At 45.6% G+C, this 26,511-nt stretch overlaps 1 protein-coding gene across 9 annotated transcripts in view; it reads left to right on the plus strand.

The window, feature by feature from the left end:
• SHROOM3 (shroom family member 3) overlaps positions 1-26,511 on the plus strand; it is a 331,372-nt gene that overhangs the window by 284,019 nt on the left and 20,842 nt on the right. For all 9 annotated transcript variants that reach the window (XM_070791627.1, XM_070791629.1, XM_019962963.2 and 6 more), the window contains 3 exons: positions 6,173-6,304; positions 13,040-16,238; positions 23,861-23,934. In XM_070791627.1, coding sequence (XP_070647728.1) covers positions 6,173-6,304; positions 13,040-16,238; positions 23,861-23,934 — 3,405 coding nt within the window. The remainder of the gene's footprint in view (positions 1-6,172; positions 6,305-13,039; positions 16,239-23,860; positions 23,935-26,511) is intronic.

Here is a 26,511-nt window from a genome sequence, read left to right on the forward strand (position 1 = left end):
TGTTGTTTTCTTCTATTTCTTTGCATTGTTCACTTAAGAAGGCTTTCTTATCTCTCCTTGCTGTTCTTTGGAATTCTGCATTCAGTTGGGTAATTCTTTCCCTTTCTCCTTTGCCTTTCACTTCTCTTCTTTTCTCAGCTATTTGTAAGGCCTCCTCAGACAACCTCTTTGCTCTCTTGCATTTCTTTTTCTTTGGGATAGTTTTGGTCACTGCCTCCTGTACAGTGTTACAAATCTCTGTCCATAGTTCTTCAGGCACTCTATCAGATCTAATCCTTTGAATCTATTTGTCACTTCTACTGTATAATCATAAGGGATTTGATTTAGGTCATACCTGAATGGCCTCGTGGTTTCCCCTACTTTCTTCAGTTTAAGTCTGAATTAAATTGAACGAAAACCACAGTCCCAGCAAGGTAGAAGGCACATGGAAGGAGATGAGTGAATACTGCTCGAGAGACATGAACTAGTTTATTGTAAATTTCTCCAAAACACGCTTTGCATTCAAATCTCTCTGTGTGTTAGGACAAAATCATCTAAGAAGGACATTATGTCACTTTCCTAGTTCCAGTTTCATCAGCCTACCCATCCCACGCAATGAAGCTTCCTTGTTTGTGGTTAGGAATGCAACACAAGGGCTTTGTTTGAATTACACCCACACACAAAACTTAGTTTGCTCAATTTTAAAATTAAATGGTCCTCTGACTCTTATTGATATGCTCATGATGTAATGTGCTTTAGGAAAATATTTGCTTATCTTCTTTAAGATCAAAGTGATCCTAAAAGGTAAAGCACGCTGTGCTCTTTAGGAATGCTTATTAAATTACTTGCATCATTGAAAAGGTCAGTAAACAGCTGTTCGACTTTTTTGGTTATCTCGAGGTACAGTGAATTTTATTTTAAAAATGAGTTCTTAATACTTGGCTTTTTAATAGGTAACACATGTACATGGTATACAATTCAAAAGTTACAAAAGGAAATACCTGAAAAATAAATGTTTCTCCCCAGAGGCAGTCATTGATTGGTTCTAGTTTCTCAAGAATTCTTCCAGAAATATTCTTTACATTAATAAACAGAAGTATGTTTTCCCCCATGTTCAGCAGCATACTGTATGCACAGTTTTGTGTCTTAATTTTGTTTCTTTTACCATATATTTTGGAGCTATTTCCAAGTCAACATGTATAGTTCTTTCAATGACTACATGCATCTTCCACTGTATGGAGGTACCACACTGACTTAACTGGTCTGCTGTTGATAAGCATTTAGGTTGTGTTTCAGTCTTTTGATGAATATGTTACTTAAAAATTGTCTTGCTGAATGTTACCAAATTGCTCTTTATTCAGACTGAATGTTGGTGGGCTGTATTTTGGTCATCTTTTTCATTGTTCTTTTTCCTCATGTCATTTCTAAATTGCATATTTTGGAAGACTATTGTAAAACAGATTTATCTCTGAAACCTCCCAACATATGTTCTGCATCCAAATGAAAGGGCTGTGTTTTTCAGGACCTATGATTTGTTTGTTTCACAAGCATCCTGTTCTTAATGTGTTACAACTGTGATGAAATCTACGCATCCTCCCCACACACACTTCCATCCCTGAAAGTCAAAGTTGCTCAGTCCTGTCCAACTCTTTGTGACCCCGTGGACTATAGTTCATGGATTTCTCCAGGCTGGAATATTGGAGTGGGTAGCCTTCCCCTTCTCCAGGGGATCTTCCCAACCCAGGGATCAAATCCAGGTCTGCCGCACTGCAGGTGGATTCTTCACCAGCTGAGCCACAAGGGAAACTCCCACCCCTAATCCAAGGCAAACAGCCAACCTCTGCAGTCTACTCTGGAGAAGCATCTTTCCAAGTGAGTGTCCTGTCTTGGCATTGCAAGTCTTGGGCACTTTATCTTTACTGTAAGAATTATTTCTTTATAGTTTATTATGTATTAGAGAAATACTTCATTTGGTACCCCCCCCCCCCAGAATGTAAGCTTAAGAGCAGAGAACCTATCTTAGTTATTAAATCTTTTCAATATCATTAGTGCAGTTTCAGCACTTCAGTCCTCACCTGTCATGCCCCTTGATCCCCACCCACCGCATCGAGCCTCTCACTCATCCCTCTAGAGGACAGTGGGTGTGAAGTTCAGTCCTTTCAGCTGTCCTCCCACCCTCTTTCATATGAGCACCACCTGACCTCCTCCTTTCTCATCCCAATGGATCTGGCTTCTCTTCCACATGAAGTCATGCTTTTCATGTCCTTCATGCCCTTCGTGTGCTCTGGAATGCTGTCCTTTCCTATTTCCTCATGAGTCTTAAGGAGCGGCAGCCTCTCTTCAGCTGCACATACATCCATTCTCTGTCTCATATAGACGTGCTCGTACTTCTCATCATTTAAAATAAAACAGCAATAACACTCCCTGGCCCCCTTCTAGCCTTCTAGCTGTTCTGTTCAGTCGTGTCTGACCCTTTGTAACTCATGGACTGTAGCCTGCCAGGCTCCACTGTCCATGGAATTCTCCAGGCAAGAATCCTGGAGTGAGTAGCCATTCCCTTCTCCAGGCGATCTTCCCAACCAGGGATCGAACCCATGCCTTTTGCATTGATCCTGAGCCACCAAGGAAGCCCCAGCCTTCTAGCTACCACCCTCTTTATCTCCTTTAGAGCCAAGTTCTTTAAAGAATTATCTCCCCTTGCTATATCCGTTTTCTCTCTCACTCACCTCTTGAGTTCAGTTCAGTCGCTCAGTTGTGTCTGACTCTTTGCAACCCCATGAATTGCAGCACGCCAGGCCTCCCTGTACATCACCAACTCCTGGAGTTCTCCCAAACTCATGTCCATCTAGTTGGTGATGCCCTCCAGCCATCTCATCCTGTCATCCCCTTCTTTTCCTGCCCCCAGTCCCTCCCAGCATCAAGGTCTTTTCCAGTGAGTCAACTCTTTGCGTGAGGTGGCCAAAGTATTGGAGTTTCAGCCTCAGCATCAGTCCTTCCAATAAACACCCAGGACTGATCTCCTTTAGGATGGACCGGTTGGATCTCCTTGTAGTCCAAGGGATTCTCAAGAGTCTTCTCCAACACCACAGTTCAAAAGCATCAATTCTTCGGGGCTCAGCCTTCTTCACAGTCCAACTCTCACATCCATACATGACCACAGGAAAAACCATAGCCTTGACTAGACAGACCTTTGTTGGCAAAGTAATGTCTCTGCTTTTGAATATGCTATCTAGGTTGGTCATAACTTTCCTTCCAAGGAGTAAGCGTCTTTTAATTTCATGGCTGCAGTCACCATCTGCAGGGATTTTGGGACCCCAAAAAATAAGGTCTGACACTGTTTCCACTGTTTCCCCATCTATTTCCCATGAAGTGATGGGGCCAGATGCCATGATCTTTGTTTTCTGAATGTTGAGTTTTAAGCCAACTTTTTCACTCTCCTCTTTCACTTTCATCAAGAGGCTTTTTAGTTCTTCTTCACTTTCAGCCATAAGGGTGGTGTCATCTGCATATCTGAGGTTATTGATATTTCTCCCGGCAATCTTGATTCCAGCTTGTGCTTCTTCCAGCCCAGAGTTTCTCATGATGTCCTCTGCATAGAAGTTAAATAAGCAGGGTGACAGTATACAGCCTTGACGGACTCCTTCACTCACCTCTTACCTGATCCTACTCAGGCCTCTTCCCTGTCATTCCATCGCAGAGACTTATCAGCCATCAAGTCAAGTGCACTTGCAGGCACCGGCATCAGACTAGCCTCTCTGTAGCAGTTGGAATGCTTGGCAGTTCCTTGCTCTCCCCACCCTCTCACTGGGGGATTCTGTGAAATTCCCACGCCCTCCTGGTTTTCCTCCTGCTCCTCTGGAAGCCTCTTGATAGCCCCCTCCAGCCCCCTTCCACCCCCAAATTGGGACAGTTCTCAGAGGCCTATCTTTAAGGGACTTCCTTTCAGTCTCCTAGGCGCTCTGCCCAAGCAGCTCATCTTTTCTCAAAGGCCATGTGTTTCGTGCCTCCTCAGTTTCTACCTTTAGCCCAGACGCCAGTCCTGTAGCTGCCACTGCCTCCTGTCCCCCACTGCAACCCCGCAGGCACCTCACATTGCACACCCCACTGTCTCCCTCCTTCCGCACTCTGTTCCCGCCCCTCATCTCACAGTTCTTTATATAGGTGAGGAATATTACCATTCTAGCTCAGGCTACAAACGTAAAGGCCATCCTTCCTCCTGGACTGTACTCTTCTGTGCCAGCCACATCCAGGTGCTCACTAGGCTAGGCATTAGATCTGTTGTCTGTTTAAGTTCACTGCTCCTGCCTTAGTGCTGGGTCTTTATTTAATCTCTTACCGTGGCCAGTCCAGTAGCCTCCAATCCTCTCTCTGTCTCAAATTTATTTTCATTATTGGCAGTATCTTCCTGAAACTCAAATTTGAACATGGCCCTCCTTGGCTAAGGTTCTTCAGTGGCCTCCAGTTCCATAGGGTACTGTCTGTTGCCTTCAGTGAGGCCGGCTGAGATCTGGATCCTCTTCATCTTCATCTGCTGCCTCCCCCTCACTCATCATCTAGTCTCCACTTATGTAAGCTGTTTGTACCACGTTCTTCTGTATTTTCATGCATCTGCCATGCTGTCTCTTCTACCTGGATGTGCTTCCCTTCCATTTCCCATCCCCTTCCATCTGGAGAAATCTTTCATGGCTTAGTTAACTGTGAAACCCCCAGTGACTCCCTCTCCTGAGTTCACCGAGCACCTTGTACACATCTCTATTAGGGACCCCGTCTCAGTGTATTACAGTGCTCTGCTTGGCTGTCACTTCTACTACTCTGTGAGCTATTTGCGTCTAATGATACTTTGTAACCTGAGTGCCAGCATAATGGCTGCCATGTAGAAAGTGTCTGTGGATGCCCCTCGAATGAAAGGGAAGGAAATTGAAGAGCTGTCTGGACAGCTTAGATTGAAAACAGCAGTTCCCAACCTTTTTGGCACCAGGGACCAGTTTTGTGGAAGACAGTTTTTCCCCAAGTAATTGGGGGTCAGGGATGGTTTCAGGATGATTCCAGCACATTGCATTTATTGTGTACTTTATTTCTATGACTATTCCATTGTGATACATAGTGAAATAATTGCACAGCTCACCGTAATGCAGAATCAGACTGTAATGCAAGTAGTGGGGAGCAGCTGTAAACACAGGTGAAGCTTCTTCACACGCCGCTCACCACCTGCCATGTGGCCTGGCTCCTAACAGGTCACGGACCAGTAACCAGTCCATGGCCTCGGGGTCTGGGACCCCTGATTTAAAAGAGAGCCTACTGTTGTCTTTAAAAGCACATAGATAATTTTTTTTCACTTAATCTAGATGAGACAGTTCCACTGATCTTCACTGTTCTCTGCACAGCCGCCTTTCCTGCTTCAGAGTCTGATTCAGAACTTTCAGCAAGATGTCTGCTCCTTCCTGAAGGACGTGTACCAGCTGATATTAAGCCTGGGTAGCTCCATGCTACTTCAGGGTACCTCCTCTCTTCTCACCATTGAGATTTCAGTCTAGAAATCCCTGAAGTCAGTGGTAAACATCTCGCTTTTTTTTTTTGTCAAAAATAAAGTTCAGCCACTCTCTGACTCTGAACTTGTACAATCGTGTAATCCTCCCTACCAAATTCAACCTCCAGCCGTGCAGTCTGAAGAACACCCACTTCTCCCCTTCAGCTTTGTCAGTTCTGTGTGTACTTAGGGGATATCTTGGCTATTATGAGTAATGCTGCAGTGAACACGGGAGTACAGATACCCCTTTAAGATCCTGATTTCAGTTTCTTTGGATAAATACCCAGTTGTGGGATTGCTGGATCCTATCGTAGCTCTATTTTAAATTTTTTTTAAGGAAACGCCATACTGTTTTCCATAGTGGCTGCACCAGTTTGCACTCTCAACAGGGCACAAGGGTTTATGCAGGAATTCTTTAACTTTGCAATATTTGTATGTAACTGAAATCATGTCGAAATGAAAAGGAAAATAAAAATAATAATAAAGCAGAAAAAAAAACAATGGTTAGTAAGAGAAATGAACAGTAAGATGTTTTCCAGTATTTACTCGACTGTGTTCCATCTCTGAGACACAGCAGTCTCTGCTTCCAAGTCCATAAATCTCACTGGTGAAGAGATCAGTGGCGACTGCTCCTAACACGGGCGTTCGTATGCTGTGTCTCCCCAGACGCACTGAACCTGCAGGCCGGCCTCATTCTTGGCACTCGACCAAACTTGGGGAGAACCAACCCGATGCCAGCATGATGCAGATATCTCAGGGCACGATTGGCACGCCTTGGCCCCAGAGCTACCATTCCAGGTAAGTGACCACAGCTGAGACCTGGGGGTGGGGGTGCGGTTTGCTTTCAAATGCTCTGTTCCCAGAAAGGATTGTTTTCTTTTACTCACCCCAAGTATTAAGTCTCTCTACCCACTATCCGCATCGTCTTAAAAGCCCTGATGTGCATATGAGTCATCACCTTCTGGGCTAGACTAGCGTGGAGAGAGGCCAGGGTTATTTTGAACAATGACTAGCCATTTGAGATATTTATGGGGTTTATTGATCCTCAATCAGACATTTCTCAATTACACACCATAGCACTATAGCAGAAAAACGGACGGCTCCCTCCCTTGATGCTTCACATCCTTTTAGTCAAATAGGTATCTATTTTTTATCTGAATGGTTTTATTCAGTGTTTGAACTTCCCACTTGGTTTTTCTCTCTCTGTTAAAGCCAGTTATCCAACTTAGCTCCAGTCAAAGCAGTTAACACACTGAGGACTGTTCAGTATGTACATCATCTCATGCGGTCCTTCGTATGCACCTTTGAAACATATATAGTCTTCTTGACTCCATTTCATAGGACAGGATGTTGAAGCTGGAGAGATGGGTTTGTCCAGGCTCAAACATCTGCTCAGTACCTGAGTCATGAATCAAATCCAAGCCAGGTTTCAAAGCCATTGCCCATAACCTCATGTACTTCCTCTATACTAGCTGTATGAGTCATCTTTCTTCTGCTTGTCTTATTGCTCCAGCAGTCAAGGTCCAGTCTGGAAAAAGCAGAGCCATCACGAGTGATGCAGGAGAAGGGATTTATTACAGTAATCAGACCTGACACAATTGAAGGGGACTGAGGAGAAGGGAGCCAAGCTTGACCCGCCCCCCGCCCCAGACCTATTAAAGAATGAAGTCAAGACACCCCTGCATTTACTTCAGACTTGGAGCCATGCAAATTGGAGTCCATCTCCTGAAGCCAGGGAGGCAGGCCCTGTTGCTTACCACTTTTTGGAAGTACTTGGATATAGGTTATTAGTAGTGAGGCAGGAGGGCTTCCCAGGTGGTGCCAGTGGTAAACAATCCGCCTGCCAATGCAGGAGACACAGGATACGCAGATTCAGTTCCTGGGTTGGGAAGATCCCCTGCAGAAGGAAGTGGCAACCCACTCCAGTATTCTTGCCTGGATAATTCCATGGACAGGGAATTTGGTAGGCTACAGTCCATGGGATCATAAAGAGTCGGACACAACTGAGTGGCCAGGCACAAAATGCTGGTCAGTATCAGGGAGGGGAGGATGTTGCTGGAAGGATTACTTAACAAACAGATGGTGGCTACACATTTGGTGAGGCCGAGACTCAGAATCCCCATGACCCACGTCTGCTCAGATCAAGGGCCAAATAAATCCTAGAGCTCTGACTGGTGGGCATGGCCTGTTAGGATACTTTTTGATCGCCCTCCTTGTTACAGACATTCCTTTCCCTTGCCCACAGCGCTCCCCGTAACCCTGAAAAAATTTCACCGTCTGAGCCCTGTGTGCTCCAGGAACACAGCCCCAGCAGGGCTCACGTGGAGGCACAGTGCTTTTGCTCTGTGGGCATGGCCGTGTTACAGGCTTTTAGGTTAGATGCGGGGGCCCAGCTGTGGAAGTGACACCAGATGGTGAGGTACTTGGGCTTATAAATCAGACCTCAGTTTCAATCTCAGTTTCATTACCTACTGCATAAGGTTGAGCAAAGCACTTAACTGCTTTGATCTTGGTTTCTTTGTCTGTAAAATGAAATTAATAATATATATCTCATTGGATCATAGTGAGGATTAAACAAAGTAAGATGTAAGACAGTGTAGTTCCTGGAACATAGTGAGCACTCAGTAATTATGAAAAGTAATTATAATAATTAAGGCTGAAAACTTGTCAGAGACACAGTGAAACATAATAATGAACGAGGTTAATGGCATGAACCAGTACACATTTATAAAATGCAGGAGTATTAACAGGGTACCCCTCCTAACCACTAACCTTTGTTGATGTTCAGTTGCTAAGTTGTGTCCCACTGTTTGCGACGGCATGTCAGACCCCATATTGGAGCCTGCCAAGCTCCTCTGTCCATGGAATTCTCCAGGCAAGAATTCCGGAGTGGGTAGCCATTCCCTTCTCCAAGGGATCTTCCCAAACCAGGGATCAAACCCAGGTCTCCTGCATTGCAGGCGGATTATTTACCACTGAGCCAGCAGGGAAGCCCATTAACCTTAGGAGGCCCTTAAATCTGAAGTCATACTATGACCTAAATATACACTGGGCTGAAGACAGAAATAAGACAATTGCAATTGATGCCTAGAGTCACTGCCCACAGTAACTATGGTGAGCTTCTAGAGGCCCCAGGAGAGTCGCAGTGTTGACATCAGAAGTGCAGTACTCTACAGGCTCTGCTTTTCCACTTGCTGTTTCTTCCTCATCCCACCCTCCAGAGGGGTTTAGGCAGATGGAGCCTGCACTGGACCTACCACTCTGCCCTCTAATGCAAGCTTCGGAGCAGCCTTCCCTGACACAATGACTGTCAACACAAAAGCTCTGGGTGGGGGTACAGGAGGAGAAAGGAAAGCTTGGGTTACCCCAAAATGACACATCCATGTGGATTTTCTTCTACCCCAGCTCAAAGCATCCTGTGGTCTGTTCATTCCATGCCTTGGGTTCGCAGCTCTGAGTTCTGCTCACAAGGGCTGCCCTTTGGCAGCTGTAGCTGGAGAAGCTCTCCTGGTACATTTCTGAGGGGCACAGTGGCATCTAGTGGTCTGGTGGGCAGCATCCCTGTGACAGCGTTCACACAGCCTCGTCCTAAATATGTGGATCTGTTTCTCATTAAGAAGCAGGAAAAGGAGAGGGAGCTCAAGGGATGGGGAGGGGCAGGAGAGAGGGAGAGAGACATTCAAAGAGACAGAAGATATGTAATTTTCACTGCCTGCAAACTGGCTCAGATCTGAAATTTCACTGCAACTGTTCCAGCTGCTTTCTCTCAGATCCTTGTCACTGTCCTTCTGCTGTCCTACAGAAATCTCACAATGGTCCTAAAGTATTAGGACTTCTAAAGTACATAGTACTTTAGGAAAAACCTCCAAAAAATCCTGTAGTCTAGTCCCCTCCCAAGAGGCTGAAATAACACCATCACAATACTAAAGAACCAGTACATGCTCATTGATTCATTCCTCTAACAAATATGTATGGAATACCTACTATGTCTGAGATAATTTTTAGTTATTGAGAGTGCAAGACTGAGCAAGACATCAAAAAGTAGTATTTATTGTTTCCCCAGGTATGTTCCATGGAATGATAATCCATTAGATGCTCCTTGGGGAAAACTGTCTAGGGTCATGTAAGTTTAGAAATCACTGCTTGGGACTTCCCTGGTGGTCCAGTGGTTAAGACTTCGCCTGCCAGTGCAGGAGTGCGGGTTTAACCCCTGGTCAGAGAACATGTGGGATATTACCCACATGCCTTGTGGCCAAAAAATCAAAATACAAAGCAGAAACAATATTGTAACAAATTCAATAAAGACTTTAAAAGTGGTCTACATTAAAAAAAACCTTAAAGCACTGCTTAGTATATTTGCCTTGCAGAATATCACATGAACAAATTTATTAAGGACTCGGATGTCTTAAATTACAATTATTTATCTTATCTGGAGAAGGCAATGGCACCCCTCTCCAGTACTCTTGCCTGGAAAAGCCCATGGACGGAGGAGCCTGGTGGGCTGCAGTCCATGGGGTCGCTAAGAGTCGGACACAACTGAGCAACTTCACTTTCACTTTTCACTTGCATGCATTGGAGAAGGAGATGGCAACCCACTCCAGCGTTCTTGCCTGGAGAATCCCAGGGACGAGGGAGCCTGGTGGGCTGCTGTCTATGGGGTCACACAGAGTCGCACACGACTGAAGTGACTTAGCAGCAGCCCAGTATTTTCCAGACATTTTATCATCTGAGGAATTAATTAATGTTCTGGTAGTACACTTTAGGAAATGTTTTCATATAATTGTTTTGTGCTCTTTGTTATGTTTTAAGTATTTAGGAAATACTTTTAAACAGAGGTGATGTAATATCAAGTAGTAGTAAGTGCTGTGAAGATAATAAAGCAGAGCAGCAAGAAATACGGAGAGGGGAGGTACTTTTAAGATAGTGAATGGCAGGAAGTATTCTCCGATGCAGTCATGAATAAAGGAAGGGAGTGAGCCAGGTGAAGAGCATTCCTTATGGTGGGAACAGTGAGTACAAAGGCCCTGAGTCCCTGATGTGGGAACATATTTCATGGGTTTGAGAGGCCATCAGTGACCATTATGCCAGAGTGCAGTGAGCAAGGAAGAGAGCAATGGGAAACGAGGGTAGAGAAGTCGTCAGACCACAGTGAGAACTCTGACATGCTTGACACACTCATCTTGAGAGTAAGGATGTCTCTGTGTGGGCTGGAACTGCTGCAGGATTGAAGACCTGCATGTCAGGTTCTTGGCAGCCATCTGTAAGAGTGCCATCTTGGAAGCAGGAATGGCAGGGGTGATCAGAATGACTGCTTTCAGAATGTGGTAGAAGAACTTGTTCCTACAGGGTGATGTCAGGGCACTCCGTGGCATGGCATAGGTCACTGGGTCTTAGTCCCCAGGCAGCTTGGAAATGAGAATTTGGGGAGACAAAGCCCTCCCTGAGTAGCAGTGAAGAGTAAGAATGGTCCTCATGGGATGCATTCCATCTGAGGATTGGTGGGTTAAGTGTCCTTTGGCCGCAAGACGGAACCCACTCTACCCTTGCTTGGCTCGAGATACGTTTACCAGTGAGTTCATGTTTCTAGATCCATCTGTATTTTGCGATGGCATTTCCTCCGATTCAGCAGTGTTTCAGTTAACCCATCGGTTTATTCACTTTGATTTTTTTTTTTTTTTCACATGTTCCTAAATTAGATCTGGCTTATCCTTTTAGTGAAAGACTGCTAAAATTCTTAGCAGTGGGGAGGAGGATTAAGTAGTGTCTACCACCTGCATGGAATTGGTGAGCAAAAACAGCCCTTGTGGAATCTACTGCTTCCGTGTCCCCTTGAAGTATTAACTCTGAGTCTTCTGTTAGAGGAGATAAACAGGAGCACAAGTGGGTCATAGGGGATTATCCTCAGTCACGTCATGTGCATCTTCAGCACATCCTCTTCATTTGGGGGTGGGGGGGTAAATGCTGGTAGTGACATATGCCGTGACATGGAGTGCCAGGACTGGCTTCCCTAATCTGGTTGGGATTAACCCTTCCTTCCTCCTTGAATTTATACCTGTCCCTGCCAAAGCAAGATGTTCCATTCAGTAAGTTTACTTGCCCTGAAAAAGAAATATTATTCTGGGGGGGCAATTGCTGAAAATGTAGTCTTCTTTTCCTTGAATTCTGCTCCAGTTTTGACTCAGAATATGATCCTTCTAGTGTCCTCCCGTATACTCTGGAGACAGTCCAGCAAAGCATTATCACCTACTCAGCCATTAAGACACCATATTTACTTATACGACATCTAGAAATATAATAATAGCTCCATGGATTTTAATAGTGTTTAAATGCCTATTCATTTAAAAATGAAAAGCCTCAGGCAAGAACTCTTCGTTTTCTTTATTCTTTTTGTGACCCTATGGACTGTAGCCCACCATGCTTCTCTGTCCATGGGATTTTCCAGGCAAGAATCCTGGAGTGGGTTGCCATTTCCTCCTCCAGAGAATCCTCCTGACCCAAGGATCGAACCTGTGTCTCCTGCATTACAGGCAAATTCTTTACCGCTGAGCCACCAGGGAAGCCCTCTTTAGAGAACAGTGAATCACAAATGTTTGAACTATTGAGACTGCTGTTTGATTTTTGAGCTACTTATTCCTTCCTATATCTCTATTCTCTCTCGCCCATGCTGGGTGAAGTATATTTGGGGTTTATAATTAAAGTTAGCTATAAGTAATTCTGTCTTATGGCAACTTTTTGGAGGAGCTAGTGAAGGAAAATGTCTTACTGTCCAGCGTATGAGGCTTTGCCCAGACTCTGGGCAGTTGTCCATGGGTGATGGTCTCCCAGCACCTGAGAGCCTCCCGTGATTAAGACTTCTTAGCCAGTCTGCTTTTCCTCTCTCATCCACTTTTGCTAGCTCTCAATGTTTCTGAGTATTCTCTCATTCAGTTTTGTGTTTGGCTTTCTTACCACAAACAAATTGTCTCTTGTACAGTGGAAATTCCAGGAAGATTGCCAGGGAGTAGCCCTTCAACTCCATAAAAAGGAAAGATATTAACTAAAACCGGGGACATGTGCACAGTCTCCCTCACCCATCCGCGTGCCTGGTCTCTTACTAAGCTTTCCCCTTCTTCCCACAGACGCCCCAAGAGACACAAAATGTCAGTCTCTGTCCCTCTAACTCATCTCGCCCTCCGCTTTCCTCGCTCACCTCTCTCATTTTTGGGGCACGTGCAGAATGTCACTTCCGGCACAGAACACAGTATATCATCGTGTTGCCTGAGCCCAAAGGCCCACGTGGTGTCCTCCTGCTCCCCACTTCTCCCCTGGCGAGCCTGGGTGATTAATTAGAGACACATAGGTTACGGTGTTGGGCAGTTACTCCTAGTGATGACACGTAGGGAGGCCGAGCAAGGCCCAAATATGGTCCTTTTACCCACCCTTCCAGAAACCAAACATCTTGCACAACAGTCCATTTATAAGCTAGTCCTGTGCCTGGAAGCCTACTGAACAATCAGGGCTCACCGCTGACTGCCCTGCCTCCCTTTCTTCCAGCTCCTCCACCAGTGACCTCTCCGGCTATGACCACGCATATCTGAGGCAGAGCCCTGACCGGTGCAGCTCCCAGGGGAGCATGGAGAGCCTGGAGGCCGGCGGGGGATACCCACCCTGCCACCTTCTCTCCCCGGCCAAGTCCACCAGCAGCATTGACCAGCTCAGCCACCTCCACAGCAAGAGAGATTCGGCTTACAGCTCCTTCTCCACCAGTTCCAGCATCCTCGAGTATCCACCCCCTGGCGTCTCTGGCCGGGAGCGTTCGGGCTCCATGGACACCACTTCTGCTCGAGGTGGCCTCCTAGAAGGGATGAAGCAGGCAGATATTCGCTATATTAAGACAGTCTATGACCCCCGGAGGGGGGTCTCAGCAGAGTATGAGGTGAACTCTTCAGGCCTGCTTCTCCAAGGTAGGGAGACCCGAGCCTCAACTGATGGTCAGGGCTACAATAAATTCCATAATGTTCCTCGGGGCAAAGGCGCACCACCCTCTTCCTGGAGCCAGCAGTGCCCCGGTTCCTTAGAGACCACTGTGGACAACTTGCCTCCTAAAGTGGGTGCGCCCCTGCCCCCAGCTCGGAGTGACAGTTATGCAGCCTTCCGGCAGCGAGAGAGGCCCAGCTCCTGGTCTAGCCTAGATCAGAAACGGTTCTGCCGACCTCCAGCAAACTCTGCAGGCACCCTGAAATCTCCCTTCATAGAGGAACAGCTGCATACTGTGCTAGAGAAGAGCCCAGAAAACAGCCCTCCAGTGAAGCCCAAGCACAATTATACCCAGAAGGCCCAGCCCGGCCAACCTCTGCTGCCGACTGGCATCTACCCGGTACCTTCCCTGGAGCCACACTTCGCCCAGGTGCCCCGGCCTTCTGTGAGTGGAAATGGTACCCTCTACCCTGCCCTGGCCAAGGAGGGTGGGTACACACCTCCTCAGGGAGCGTGCGACAGAATGGCTGCCCTTGATGAGAATGGGAACCAAAACGGATCTAGCAGGCCTGGCTTCGCCTTCTGCCAGGCCTTAGAACGGGACTCAGTGTCCCTAGTAGAGAGGAAACCTGAAACTTCAGCCAAATGTGTCCCCTATAAAGTCCATTTTCCCTCAGTGCCTGAGAACGAGGAGGAGACCTCCCTGAAGAGACTTCTCACACCTCTAGAAGGCCACAGCCCACATCCCAGTGAGAGAAAGAGCACCCAGGGCAACAGATATTCTAATTACCACAGCCTCCAATCCCCTCAGGCTCAGGTGTGCGAAGTGGGTGAAGACAAGAGATCCTTCCTGCCTTCAGAGCCTTGGGAGGGGGATTCCCATGAAGACCACAATGCCAACCTCCGGGGGAGGCTCCACGGAGGCAGCCTGGGCCAGAGTATGCCAGGCAGCTTTGGCAAGACTGCAGCTGCCTTCTCCTCCCTCCAGAACATTCCTGAGAGTCTAAGAAGGCAAAGCAGCTTGGATCTCGGAGCAGCAGCCCAGGAAGTCTACCTGGAAGGCTCATCCACCTGCGCAGTCAATACCAAGGGAGAAGAGTCTGGAAGGACTGCTGTTGCTGATCACAAGAGCCAGCTGGACAGGTCGGTGTCCTATCCAAGGCCCGAGGGGAGAACCTTGGCCTCTTTCCAGAGTTCAGACCCAACGTATGAAGAGCCGCCCTCCCCATCCCCACAGGAGACCTCCAGTCTGGGCCGGAGGAGGCTGAGTTCCAGCAGCACCTCGGCTCTGCAGGGCTTTCAGTACGGGAAGCCCCACTGCTCCGTGCTGGAGAAGGTTTCCAAGATCGAGCAGCGAGAGCAGGCTGGCCAGAGACCCCCGAGTGCCGGCGGCTCTACTTATGGCTATAATTACAGGCCCCACAGGACACTCCCAGCCTCCAATACTTTGGGGAATGACTCGGAGGAGACTAAAGGCCGTATACATTTTTCCGAACTCACTGAACCCCTAGGCAATGGAGAACAGCACTTCAAAAACGGGGAGCCAAAGTCAGAAGAGGTTTCCTGGCAGCCGTGTGGTCAACAGCCGAGGCGCGCTGTGGAGGGTGGCCGGGGTGCCCCACTCCGGGGTGGAGAGCCCCCGAGGCGGGACGCCCGTCTGCTCCGCAGCCAGAGCAGCTTCCAGCTCTTCAGCGAGGCCGAGAAGGAGGCCATGTGGTCGGACGATAGGCCCCGCACGCCAGAGTCGACTGTGCAGGACGCCCCCTTCAGCCGCGCCTACCGGAACAGCATCAAGGATGCACAGTCCCGCGTCCTGGGAGCCACGTCCTTCCGACGCCGGGACCTCGAGCCTGGGGCGTCTGTGGCCTCCAGGCCCTGGCGCCTGCGACCCGCCTCGGCCCACGTAGGGCTGCGCAGCCCGGAGGCACCGATTTCCGCCTCCCCGCACACCCCGCGCGAGCGGCACAGCGTGACCCCGGCCGAGGGGGACCCTGCCCGCCTCGCGCCCCCTGCTGCCCGGAGGGGCCCGCGCCGGCATCTGACCACCGAGCAGAAGAAGCGCTCGTACTCAGAGCCCGAGAAGATGCACGAGGTGGGGGTCTCGGAGGAACCCGAGCCCGAGCCCCCTGGGCCGCCGAGGAAGGGGCCGCATTTCATGGAGGGCTCAGTGACTGACCGGCGCCGCATCTTCGAGCGAGACGGCAGGGCCTGCTCTACCCTCAGCCTGTCGGGGCCTGAGCTGAAGCAGTTCCAGCAGAGCGCACTGGCCGACTACATTCAGCGCAAGACCGGCAAGCGGCCTGCGGGCGCCGGCTGTGGCCTGCAGGAGCCGGGGCGGCTGCTGGAGCGCACCCAGAGCACCTACCTCCAGCCCGAGGGCCCGGGCCTCGCCGCGGCTTCCAGTCTCTGCTCGCTTCGGGAGCCCAGCCTGCCGCCCCGCAGGGAGACCGCCCTTCTGCCAGCCACTGTGGTGGGGAGTACTGGGGAGACCCAGCGGGGCCCCCGAGATCGCAGCAGCTCGTTTGCCAGTGGCCGCCACCTTGGGGAAAAGCACCGCGGGGACTCAGCGCCGAGAGAACTGCTCAGTGGAGCTAACAATGGATCAAAGGGCCCCCAGAGACTGAACGGTACCCCAGGGGAACCCTCCCCGTGGGGGGCCACAGCTGGGAGGGCCGCGAAGTCCATGTCGGCTGAGGACCTGCTGGAGCGCTCAGACGTCCAGGCTGTCCCTGTCCACATGAGGTCCCGGTCATCTCCCACCGCCGACAAGCGCCAGGTACGTGCAGCCAGCGGATCCTAGCACTACCGCTTCAGTCCGCAAAGCCTTAGTTCGACTCCTCTAACCCCCCCTTCCCCCTTTGTTTTTCTTTAGCGTGCAAGAGAGCAGCATTTGTTTTCCTAAGGGGATGTCTTTCTCAGTGCCCCTATCTGATGAGATCCTTACAGAAATAGAGATATTCATAGGTATCTATAAAGTTGTGTCTTATGTAGAAACATATGTCAATATAGATATCTATATATGTGTATCTATAGATACATATACACACACATAGTAGGCCTCATTTCTGGTTTTGCACTGGAATGGAAAATATTCGGGAAAATTCCAGAGAGTTCCAAAAAACAAAACTTGAATTTGCCAGCACACCAGCAATTACTTATATAGTATTTGCATTATAAGTAGGTTATATGCAAATATTATGCCATTTTACATAGCATCAGGGAGATTTTGTTATCCATCCCAGGGGATCCTGTAGCTGCAGAGAGTCAAAGGTGACTGAGCACAGCACTCGAAGACAACTGTATATAATATATTTACACATATATGTATATATGCTATGCTATGCTATGCTAAGTCACTTCAGTGGTGTCCGACTCTGTGCGACCCCAGAGACGACAGCCCACCAGGCTCCCCCGTCCCTGGGATTCTCCAGGCAAGAACACTGGAGTGGGTTGCCATTTCCTTCTCCAGTGCAGGAAAGTGAAAAGTGAAAGTGAAATCACTCAGTCCTGTTGGACTCTTAGCAACCCCAAGGACTGCAGCCCACCAGGCTCCTCTGTCCATGGGATTCTCCAGGCAAGAGTACTGGAGTGGGGTGCCATTTCCTTCTCCAATGCATGAAAGTGAAAAGTAGTATGTGCATATTATATTTATTGTTGAGTTGTTCGATTGTGTCCGACTCTTTGTGACCCCATGGACTGCAGTATGTACGTGTAAAAATTATATTTTAGTGTCATCCACTTCTCGGTGTAAGAATTACATTAGGAAAAGTTAGGGATTATCTTTTTATCGTTCATGATTTTTGTTTTGCTTTTTTTTTTCCCCCCCAAGTTCGTGCAATAGAAGCTGTGTCTTAGTATTTTAACGATTTTTATCTTGGTACCCTCTTTTGTTTCTGTTGGACTTTTGCATTAACACAATAGGTATTGTTATTGACTTTGATCATTGTTTGTTATTGAGTTCCAGGCCCTCAACTCAGAATGCTTTAACATTTAGGAGTGGATACATGCATAGTCATGTCCGACTCTTTGCAACCTCATGGACTGTAGCCCACCAGGGTTCTCTGTCCATGGGATTTTCCAGGCAAAAATACTGGAGTGAGTTGCCATTTCTTTCTCCAGGGTATCTTCCCGACCCAGGGATCGAACCCACATCTCTGGCACCTCCTGCACTGGCAGGCAGATTGTTTACCACTAGCACCACTTGGGAAGCCCCACTTTTACATTTATTGTCTCATTAATCCTCAAAATAATCCTGTGTAGTAGAATATATTATCCATTTGCCGTGCTGCGCTTAGTCCCTCAGTTGTGTCCGACTCTGGGCAAGCCTATGGACTGTAGCCCACCAGGCTACTCTGTTCATGGGAATTCTCCAGGCAAGAACACTGCAGTGGGTTGCCATGCCCTCCTCCAGGGGATCTCCCCAATCCAGGGATGGAACCCACTGTAGGAGGATTCTTTACTGTCTGAGCCACCAGGGAAGCCCATATTATCCATATCAAATTCATATCTCTGTCTCTTTCTTTATATTATCTTGACGAGATAGGAGAATGCCAGACTTTCAAATTCTCACATTAAAGGATTTTTCTCATAAAGTCTCCCAGCTGTGGATACATCATGAGGAACTTTCCCCTGGAAATGTTAGGAGAGCTGGGAATAAAGTCCAAGCACTCTGACTCCCAGGGCTCTATTAGTTTCCCTACTTCATGGCCTGTCTCCAAGCTTTACTTGCACTGCAGCTCGGTGGCATACCTCATGATTCCCTTCCCAGATCAGAAGATACAAGGAAGTCACATATATTTTACCACAAGGGGAGAACACCCCTCCATTGACCCTTCAGAGAGTCTCTTCTCCAGTAGAGAGTACAGTGATCTAACAAGCATTTGTAGAGCCTGTTTTATGAACAGGACTGCATTATAGGTTTGAAGGAAACATAAAGGGAAATAAAGGTCATGCCTTTCTGGGGGTTACAATTGAGCAAAGAATATGTACTTATATACAGATAACACAAATGGTGAGTGCTTTGGGAGTGATCATAAATAACATGCTATGGGAGGGACACTGGTTAGTTCTAATTGAGGGGATCTGAAAGAGCATCTCTTGAAAGAGAAGGGATTTGAACCAGGCAGTAAAGGATGGGCAAGATGTTGGCAAAGGGTTGCAGGTTGTGTGCGGAGGCATTATAAGTTGGAGGAAACAGCTTCACAGTTAGCCATCACTGCCTGAGAGATCTGTTTGCTGCGCTGCTTCTGAAACACACATACACACAGCCTTCTGAGGGAAAATACCACTCCCGTCCACACACTTTCTCTTAAGAAATATTTTCTCCCCAGTATAAACCACCACCACCCCCACACACATCCACACAGAATCTATAGAAGCAATCCTCCATAAGCCTCCAATTGCTGTTTCTCTCCCCTTGGAATGATGAACAGAGCTAATTTCCAGTGCTTATCCTACCTCTAAGAACACTTGAACAATCCATATATGTAGGTGCTCTGGTGGTCCAGTGGGTGGTTAAGACTCCATGCTTCCACTGCAGGGGGCCCGGTTTTGATCCCTGGTCCGGGAACTAAGAAAAAACATGGTCCATGTATGTAGCATGCCATTCCAGCTAGTTTGATAGGCTTCAGAGGCTCACTACATAGCAGGGCAAGCATTTTCATTTCTCTCCCCATGTTCTAAAGAAAATGGAAATGTTTAGGTGAAAACCAAATCCTCTTCTGTTGTTAATTCCTCGCTACATGTCATTATTCTCTTCTGGGGAAGTGGTTGGATGGTTCTGAATATTATTTTGCCTTCCCTTCCAAATATTTCTTAAACCTGATAAACTGGGAAATAGAGCTCAAACATAGGCAGTATAGAAGAATGATCCCAATTAAATCCCAATTCTTGGGTATTATTTGAAAAACTTTCTAGAGATAGCTAAACACACAACATTATTTATGTCCTCTTTAATATAGCAACTGCCATATTTAGAAAGTGGGGGATGTGATGGGGGGAATGGAATATTTCAACGTGAAATATTGCTGCTTTGCTCCTGCAGATTCTGAACATAGTTTATCACCCCCAGATGGCAGTTTCACCAAGACCTTGTTCTCAGCTTTCCCCCTGCATCCCCTTGCTCAGCAGTCTGACCATGCCTGCCCTGAGACCTATTCCCCGGCAAGGTCTGCCCCTTACATCTTCTTCATATATCCATTGTCTTCCTTGGTTGTAGAACTAGTTAAAAACAAAACTAGTCTCCACGTAATTATTGTGGTTATTATTTCAAGATACTATTATTTATTTGAATAAAGTCCAGGAACTTTTACCATTGTCATTAAGCTTTGGTGAAGGTGTTAAATAAGGATTTTTCTCATCTCAGCTTGAGAGAACTCTGAGAAATTAAGTGACCCTGTAGAGACTAAACCGTCTGCCTGAGTTAAACCGAAAATATGGAGTCTGTTTCTGGTGCCAGCTCAGTCAATAGCCTCCCAAACAACTGCGGCTTGTTCCTGCCAGCCAGATGCTAATAGCACAGGATTTTGCAAGCTTTGGACCAGGATTCAGCTCCGTTTCAAAGGTCCATTAGTGAGGATAGTTTCTGCTTGCAAAACAAGGTCAGCGCAGAAATTGATTTCTCTGTTTATAAAATTTGGTCGTTCTTGGGTCTGAAATGATGGCTGCAGAAGGCTGCTGCCACTTATAGCCTAAGACCTGCTCAGACACTCAGCAGACCCAGGCCAGCCCCTTAGCCAGCTGTGGTCATCTCGGAACAAACCACCCCTTGTTCCCTCTCCTTTAATTCCTCTTAATTTGAAAAGTGTAATTGCAGAACAAATGAATATTAGTGATGCAGCTGAAGTGCCCATCAAATTCTTGGCTGCTTTCTGTTTTCTAAGACACTTTAGAAAACTTAACTGATTTAAATTAGGTAGGCCCTGCAAAGCAGCTGGAAAAAATTCAAACATTTTTGCCTTGGAGATGGAAATTTATACCCATTCAATGCATAGATCTAAAATATAGCAGAAGCTATAAAAAGAAATCTTTTGGAGAAGTGAGATTTCTGGTGGGGTATTTTTTTTTCCCCCAGATGTTGAGGTAGAGTCTTCTCTGGTTCTCACTGTGTTTTCAAAGATCTTCATTTCTTGTATGTGACACGTTCACCATGTGAAGGTGTGACAAACATTTCATTGCTGAGGAAATTTGCATGGAACCCCACAATGTTGGATAATAGTCTCGATTCTGTAGGATACAGCTTGCCAATCATTTTTAGTACTTCTCAACAAGTACCCATTCAAGCTTGGAGATAAGTAACAATCACTTTCCACAAAATGTGAAGTTGCAAATAGCTACTATTAACTAAATGTTCACGATGTGCTAGTCACTGTGTTTTATAAGCATAAAACTAATCCTACATCTATGCAAAGGAGGAAATACTGTTGTTATTCCCATATTACAGATGAGGAAACTAAGGCATAGAAAAACTGAGGAATTTGCCCTACCTGGTGGAAGTGAGGTTTGACTCCCTACTGTCTTAACTCCAGAGGTTTTTAAGTCACTATACCGTGCTGCCTCCTGGTATAAAAAAAGACTGAGAGATGAGAGTTAAACATCTTATATCTGAAAACTCTAGCCAGTGAATTGATTTCATTTTAACATTTATCAATTACTACTACTTAAATAATATTTTTTAAAATTTCTAATTCATTTTAGCAGATACTTGATACTCCAAAGTAGATGAATATTGTCTTCATGTTTTATTGGTCGTAGAGATATTAGGATATCTTAATTCAGAACTCAAAAAGTGAGAATCAGAATTTGCTAGGATTTAAGTTTATAGTTTTAAGTGTAGGGTGCCTAATAAAGAATAAGAACTGGTGTACTTCTCAGTCAGTCAGACAAAGTTAGAGACCAAAAAAAAGACAGTTAATGAGTGGTATCACTCTGTATCCCTCATAGCCACTGCTTTTTCCTAAATTGTCATAGAAGTTTATACTGCTTACCAGTTTATAGAAAATCAAGTAGTCTTTGGCAGTGCATACTTACCCAATCAAAGCAAATATGTGCAGCAGGAATGAATCCTCCTTGGGTTTTCTACTAGGTTGGGAAGGAATTTCCCTTCAGTCCAAATGGTGTTTCCATTGACAGAAGATGTAAAAATTTCTCTCAGTTGTCTATTACTGGCTCTCAGTTCCTTTATTTTATGCATATCCTCATAAATATCAAGCTCATGCTATAATTTAAAGGAAGTAATAGAATGGAAGTATGTATTTGAACATTACTAGCTTTGAGGGGACCTAGGGGCACCCCACTCCAGTACTCTTGCCTGGAAAATCCCATGGATGGAACAGCCTGGTAGGCTCCAGTCTGTGGGGTCGCTGGGAGTCGGGCACGACTGAGCAACTTCCCTTTCACTTTTCACTTTCATGCATTGGAGAAGGAAATGGCAACCCACTCCAGTATTCCTGCCTGGAGAATCCCAGGGACGGCAGAGCCTGGTGGGCTGCTGTCTATGGGGTCGCACAGAGTCGGACACGACTGAAGTGACTTAGCAGCAGTAGCAGCAGCAGAGGCTTTTCCAGTTAACAACTGGTGAAGCTGAATATTCTTGTCAGTGAGGGAGTGGAGTGGAGAAAGACTTTAAAGAGACCATAAGAGTTTGGTTTTGTTTCGTTTCTCTCTCATTGAACAATGTGTACATTTTTCCCCCTATATTGGAGTATAGTTGATTAACAGTGTTATGTTGATTTCATGTGTATAGCAAGGCAATTTGTCTTGGACCTGTTCTTTTTCAAGTTCTCTTCCCATTTATTTCCCTGGATTTCCCTGATAGCTCAGCTGGTAAAGAATCCGCCTGAAATGCAGGAGACCAGGGTTCGATCCCTGGGTTGGGAAGATCCCCTAGAGGAGAGAACAACTACCCACTCCAGTATTCTTGCCTGCAGAATTCTCTGGACGGAGAAGTCTGTCAGGCGAGGTTGCAAAGAGTCAGACACGACTGAGCAACTTTTCACTTCACTTCCTATTTAGGTTATTACAGAATATTGAGCAGAATTTCCTGTACTGTGCAGTAGGTCCTTGCTTGTTATAAATGGGCTGTAAGGTTTTGTGAAGAGTAGGAATTCCTATTCCATCTAATGATACTTGAGCAAATCAGAGACGCATGGAATTCTTTTTTCTCAAAGCATTGATGTTTTATTGCATCCAACTCAGCCACCTCTCAACTTAAGGTTCTAAAGATCACCCTTAGGCTTTGAGGAAATCATGGTTTGAATCCCAGCTCCTTGCTTAATTGTGGGCACTGTACTCACTCGCTCTGAGCTGCAGTTTCCGCCCTGCTCCCCATTGTTATAGATTAAATTACAGGAGAAATGTCAGGTGCCTGACATGACTCCAGGCACTTCACTTGAGGATCATAAGGAACTTGGCAGAGTATCTAACACACAGTCAATGCCCAGTAAGGGGAAGCTGTGGTTATTAATAATATTCAGGTTTGTTTCTTCTTTGGGCTTGCTCCCACCCACCTCTGGCTCTTCTTGCTTTTTAGTACCTCTACCACTGATTGGGGGGAAGGAGCAGGAAAGAAAAAGAGAAAGGGGATGAAAAGCAATTAGCCCTCTGGACAGAATAAAGGGGGAAATGCTAAAATTAAGTTTATGGATTACCTGTGGATTTAATTTTCTTGTTTTCTACCTGACTCCTGTTATCATAAATAATTGAGAGTTTTATCAAGAGCAACATCATTGTCTTCATCAGGAACCTGTACGTATGACCTGATTTTACACTATCAAAAACTGACCTATAACCCACCAGAAACCATTATATACCCATATTAAAAACAGAAACAAATGACTACCCTTGAAGTGTCCCCAGAGTTACTGATATGACATGTGGATGAGATGTTTTTCCCAGAAAGAATGTATATCAACCTGATTACAAGCCAGATTCCTATCTGATTCTTGGGATTTTGCTAAATGTAGTAAACTGTCCTTTTCTTGTCATCTCCCGTATTTCCCTGTTGCTATTTCGAAAGTTTTGCCCTTTGAATTAATTTTCATCTTTATACTTCAAATATAGCAGTTGTTTCTGAACTCTGAAGGTAATTGTTATCAGACTTCTCTTGTTTAGAAAATGTCTTGGTTAAGAGAGGCACCCAGTGAGATAGACTGAGGTTCTACCACTTGTGACCTTGGAAAAGTTAACCTCTTGGGTGTGTGTCCTCATCAACGCAGTGGGGTTAACAGTACTTCCTGAGGCTTTGAGGATAAAATGGGTTAGTATGTAACAGTGCCGCCATGAGCCTGACAATAAAGAGTGGACCACCAATAAATGTTCATCTCCTTTACACCTCCACCCCCTTGGTAAATTTAAACACCGTTTGTTGGTACTAACGCTGTGCCTCTCTTCTGTTTTAAGGATGTGCTTTTGGGGGAAAACAATAGCTTTGGTCTCATGAAGGATCCGTGTTATTTGACTGGCCCAGGTTCCAGGTATGTGTCTATAGTTATGATGCTCTTTGCCTCATGAATGCTGCTGGAGTTAAATGCTTCTGTTCATCTCTACTAGAAATTGAATTAAGATGTTATGATGTTTCATGGTGTCTTGTGCCGCCTTTTTCAGTTTGTCTAGGCTATGGGAAACCTTTTTATCCACAGATGACTTTGTCTAAGAATGATACTATTCAGAATAGGTTTTGAACATGTGCTGTTGAGGCGGTGGTTGACTTCTCGCGTGTTTACATCAGAATGGTTGATGATTGTGCTCTTCTCCAGCATGTCCTCTGACTTTCTCACGTGGGTCCTCTCTGGTGTGGCTGATCTCTTCTGGCTGTGACCCACAGGATCAGGTCTCTGAATAAGCACAAGCATTCATGAACAGCTTCACATAAGACCAATCATTGTAGGCACTTAGAAGACAGCAAGAAAGTCTTTTTTTTTTTTTTTTATTGCCTTCGAAATCATTTCTCCTTAGAAAAATATTATGGATAATTTTTAGAAGTAGAATCTTCGGACTATTCACTTGGAGCTTAACGAGTAGGAATTTCCAAAGAGGATTTCCTCTGAACCACGTGTCTGTATGTAGTTTTAATGCAGCGTTGTAGGACTGTCTACTGTAATCTGGTTACTACTGATGGTCATATAGTTAATCTCGCTTGTTTTTTTTAGGCTGGTTCTTTAATATTTATTATGTTTCACTCAGTCATTGTTTCTCTCTTTTTCTGTATTCATCTTCTCCATAATTCAGCCTAGTAACTGCCAGCATGGTCAGGAAGTAAGTATTAAGTTACCTCCTTCGCTGCCAAGGGCAGCCTTGTATAGTTGCTTTTGCTCCTGTAGCTCTTCTCAGAGTGAAGCAAGGAGTCAAGGTGAGGCTAAGGACGTTAGTTTGGGTGCCTTAATTCAAAGCTAGAAAGAAGAGAAGGTTGACTAGAACTAGAGCTCTGCCAAAAGAGCACTATTCTAAAGTCTAAGGTGAAACTAAAGTCAAAAAAAACAAAAAATCAAATTGCTCGATTACACAAAGGACTTGAATAGACATTCCTCCAAATAGCCAACGGGCACATGAAAAGATACTGCACATCACTAATCCACAGAGAAATGCAAGTCAAAAGCACTCTCATGAGGATGGCTACAATCAAAAAAACCTAACAAGTGTTGGGGAAGATGTGGAGAAATTGGAACCCCTGTGCACCATTGGTAGGATTACAAAGTGGTGTAACTGCCATAGGAAACACTATGGAGGTTCCTTGAAAAATTAAAAATCTGTCATGACCAAGCAACCCCACCTCTGAGTATAAACCCAAAGAATTGAAAGCAGTGTTTTGAAGGGAGATTTTTATACCCGTCTTCGCTGCAACACTACTCATGATAGCAGAGAGGGGGAAGCAACTGAGTTGTCCACAGGTGGTTGAGTGGATAAACAGAATGAGGTGTGTGCACACACTGGGATATTGTTCAGCCTTTAAAAGGAAGGAAATGCTGTCACAGCCTGCAACACGGATGAACCTTGAGGACGTTATGCTAAGTGAAATAAGCCAGTCGGAAATGCTTTACGGTTCCATTTGTATGAGGTATCTAAAGTAGTCAGATTTGTAGAAAAGCGGAGTGGCGGTTACAAGGGCTGGAGGAGTGGGGAAAAGAGTTGTTGCTTGCTAGTTACGTAGCTTCAGATTCGCAAGATGAAAATGTTCTGGAGGTCTGTTTTGCAACAATATGGATATACTTAACTGAACATTTTTAAATGAATTTAAAGTAGTAAATTTTATGTTATAGGATTTTTTTAACCATATTTTAAAAAATGCTATGAGGAAGAAAATGAGACTAATCAAACTTCGTTCTCTCACCCTCGATTATAAAAGAGACTGAAACAAAATCTTTATGACACTAGTTTTTATTCTTGGAAAACAATCCCCAGGAAGAAGTATTCTCAGTCAAACTAAGCATTTAACTAAACTACTATCTTCAAAAATACACAGTTTAAGTGTAGTTTCTATAAAAGAATATTAAGTATAAACTAAAAACATTATTTCAAGGTTTATTTTGGCTGGATCTTTAAAAGATACACATTATTTTATTGTGTGTTTTAGTGATGTCTCCCCTAAAACAATATGAAATTACAACATGAATTAGTCCTTAAAACATCAGATTCCAGTTATTCCATGTCCTATTAGAGGATGCTAAGTTCAGAAATATTTCATGCCCTACGATCTAAATAGCAGCGGGCAAAAGAGACATTGTTCAAAAGACGTTTATTGAGAAGGTACTTTGTGCCCGGATCTGGGGGCCCCAAAGTGAATAAGACATGGGAGTAGAGAGCACCCTCAGCGAATCTCCCACCCCTGCGTTTCTCGTGGACCCATTTGGGAACCCGCCAAGAAGGACAGAATAGCCACTCTTGGATACTGAGAGGTTCCTGATAAAGAAGATGCCTATAAATGAAAAGATCTGTGGTGGGAGGGAGGGTTTGCATCTAAGCGGAAGATGGGTACCTTACTACATTTTATATTAAAGAGAAAATAACAGCAGAAGAGCTAGTTGGGTTCTTTGTGGTCTTTTCCTTCTTTATGC

The sequence above is a fragment of the Bos indicus genome, chromosome 6, assembly GCF_029378745.1.
Source record: "Bos indicus isolate NIAB-ARS_2022 breed Sahiwal x Tharparkar chromosome 6, NIAB-ARS_B.indTharparkar_mat_pri_1.0, whole genome shotgun sequence".
Lineage (NCBI taxonomy): Eukaryota > Metazoa > Chordata > Mammalia > Artiodactyla > Bovidae > Bos > Bos indicus.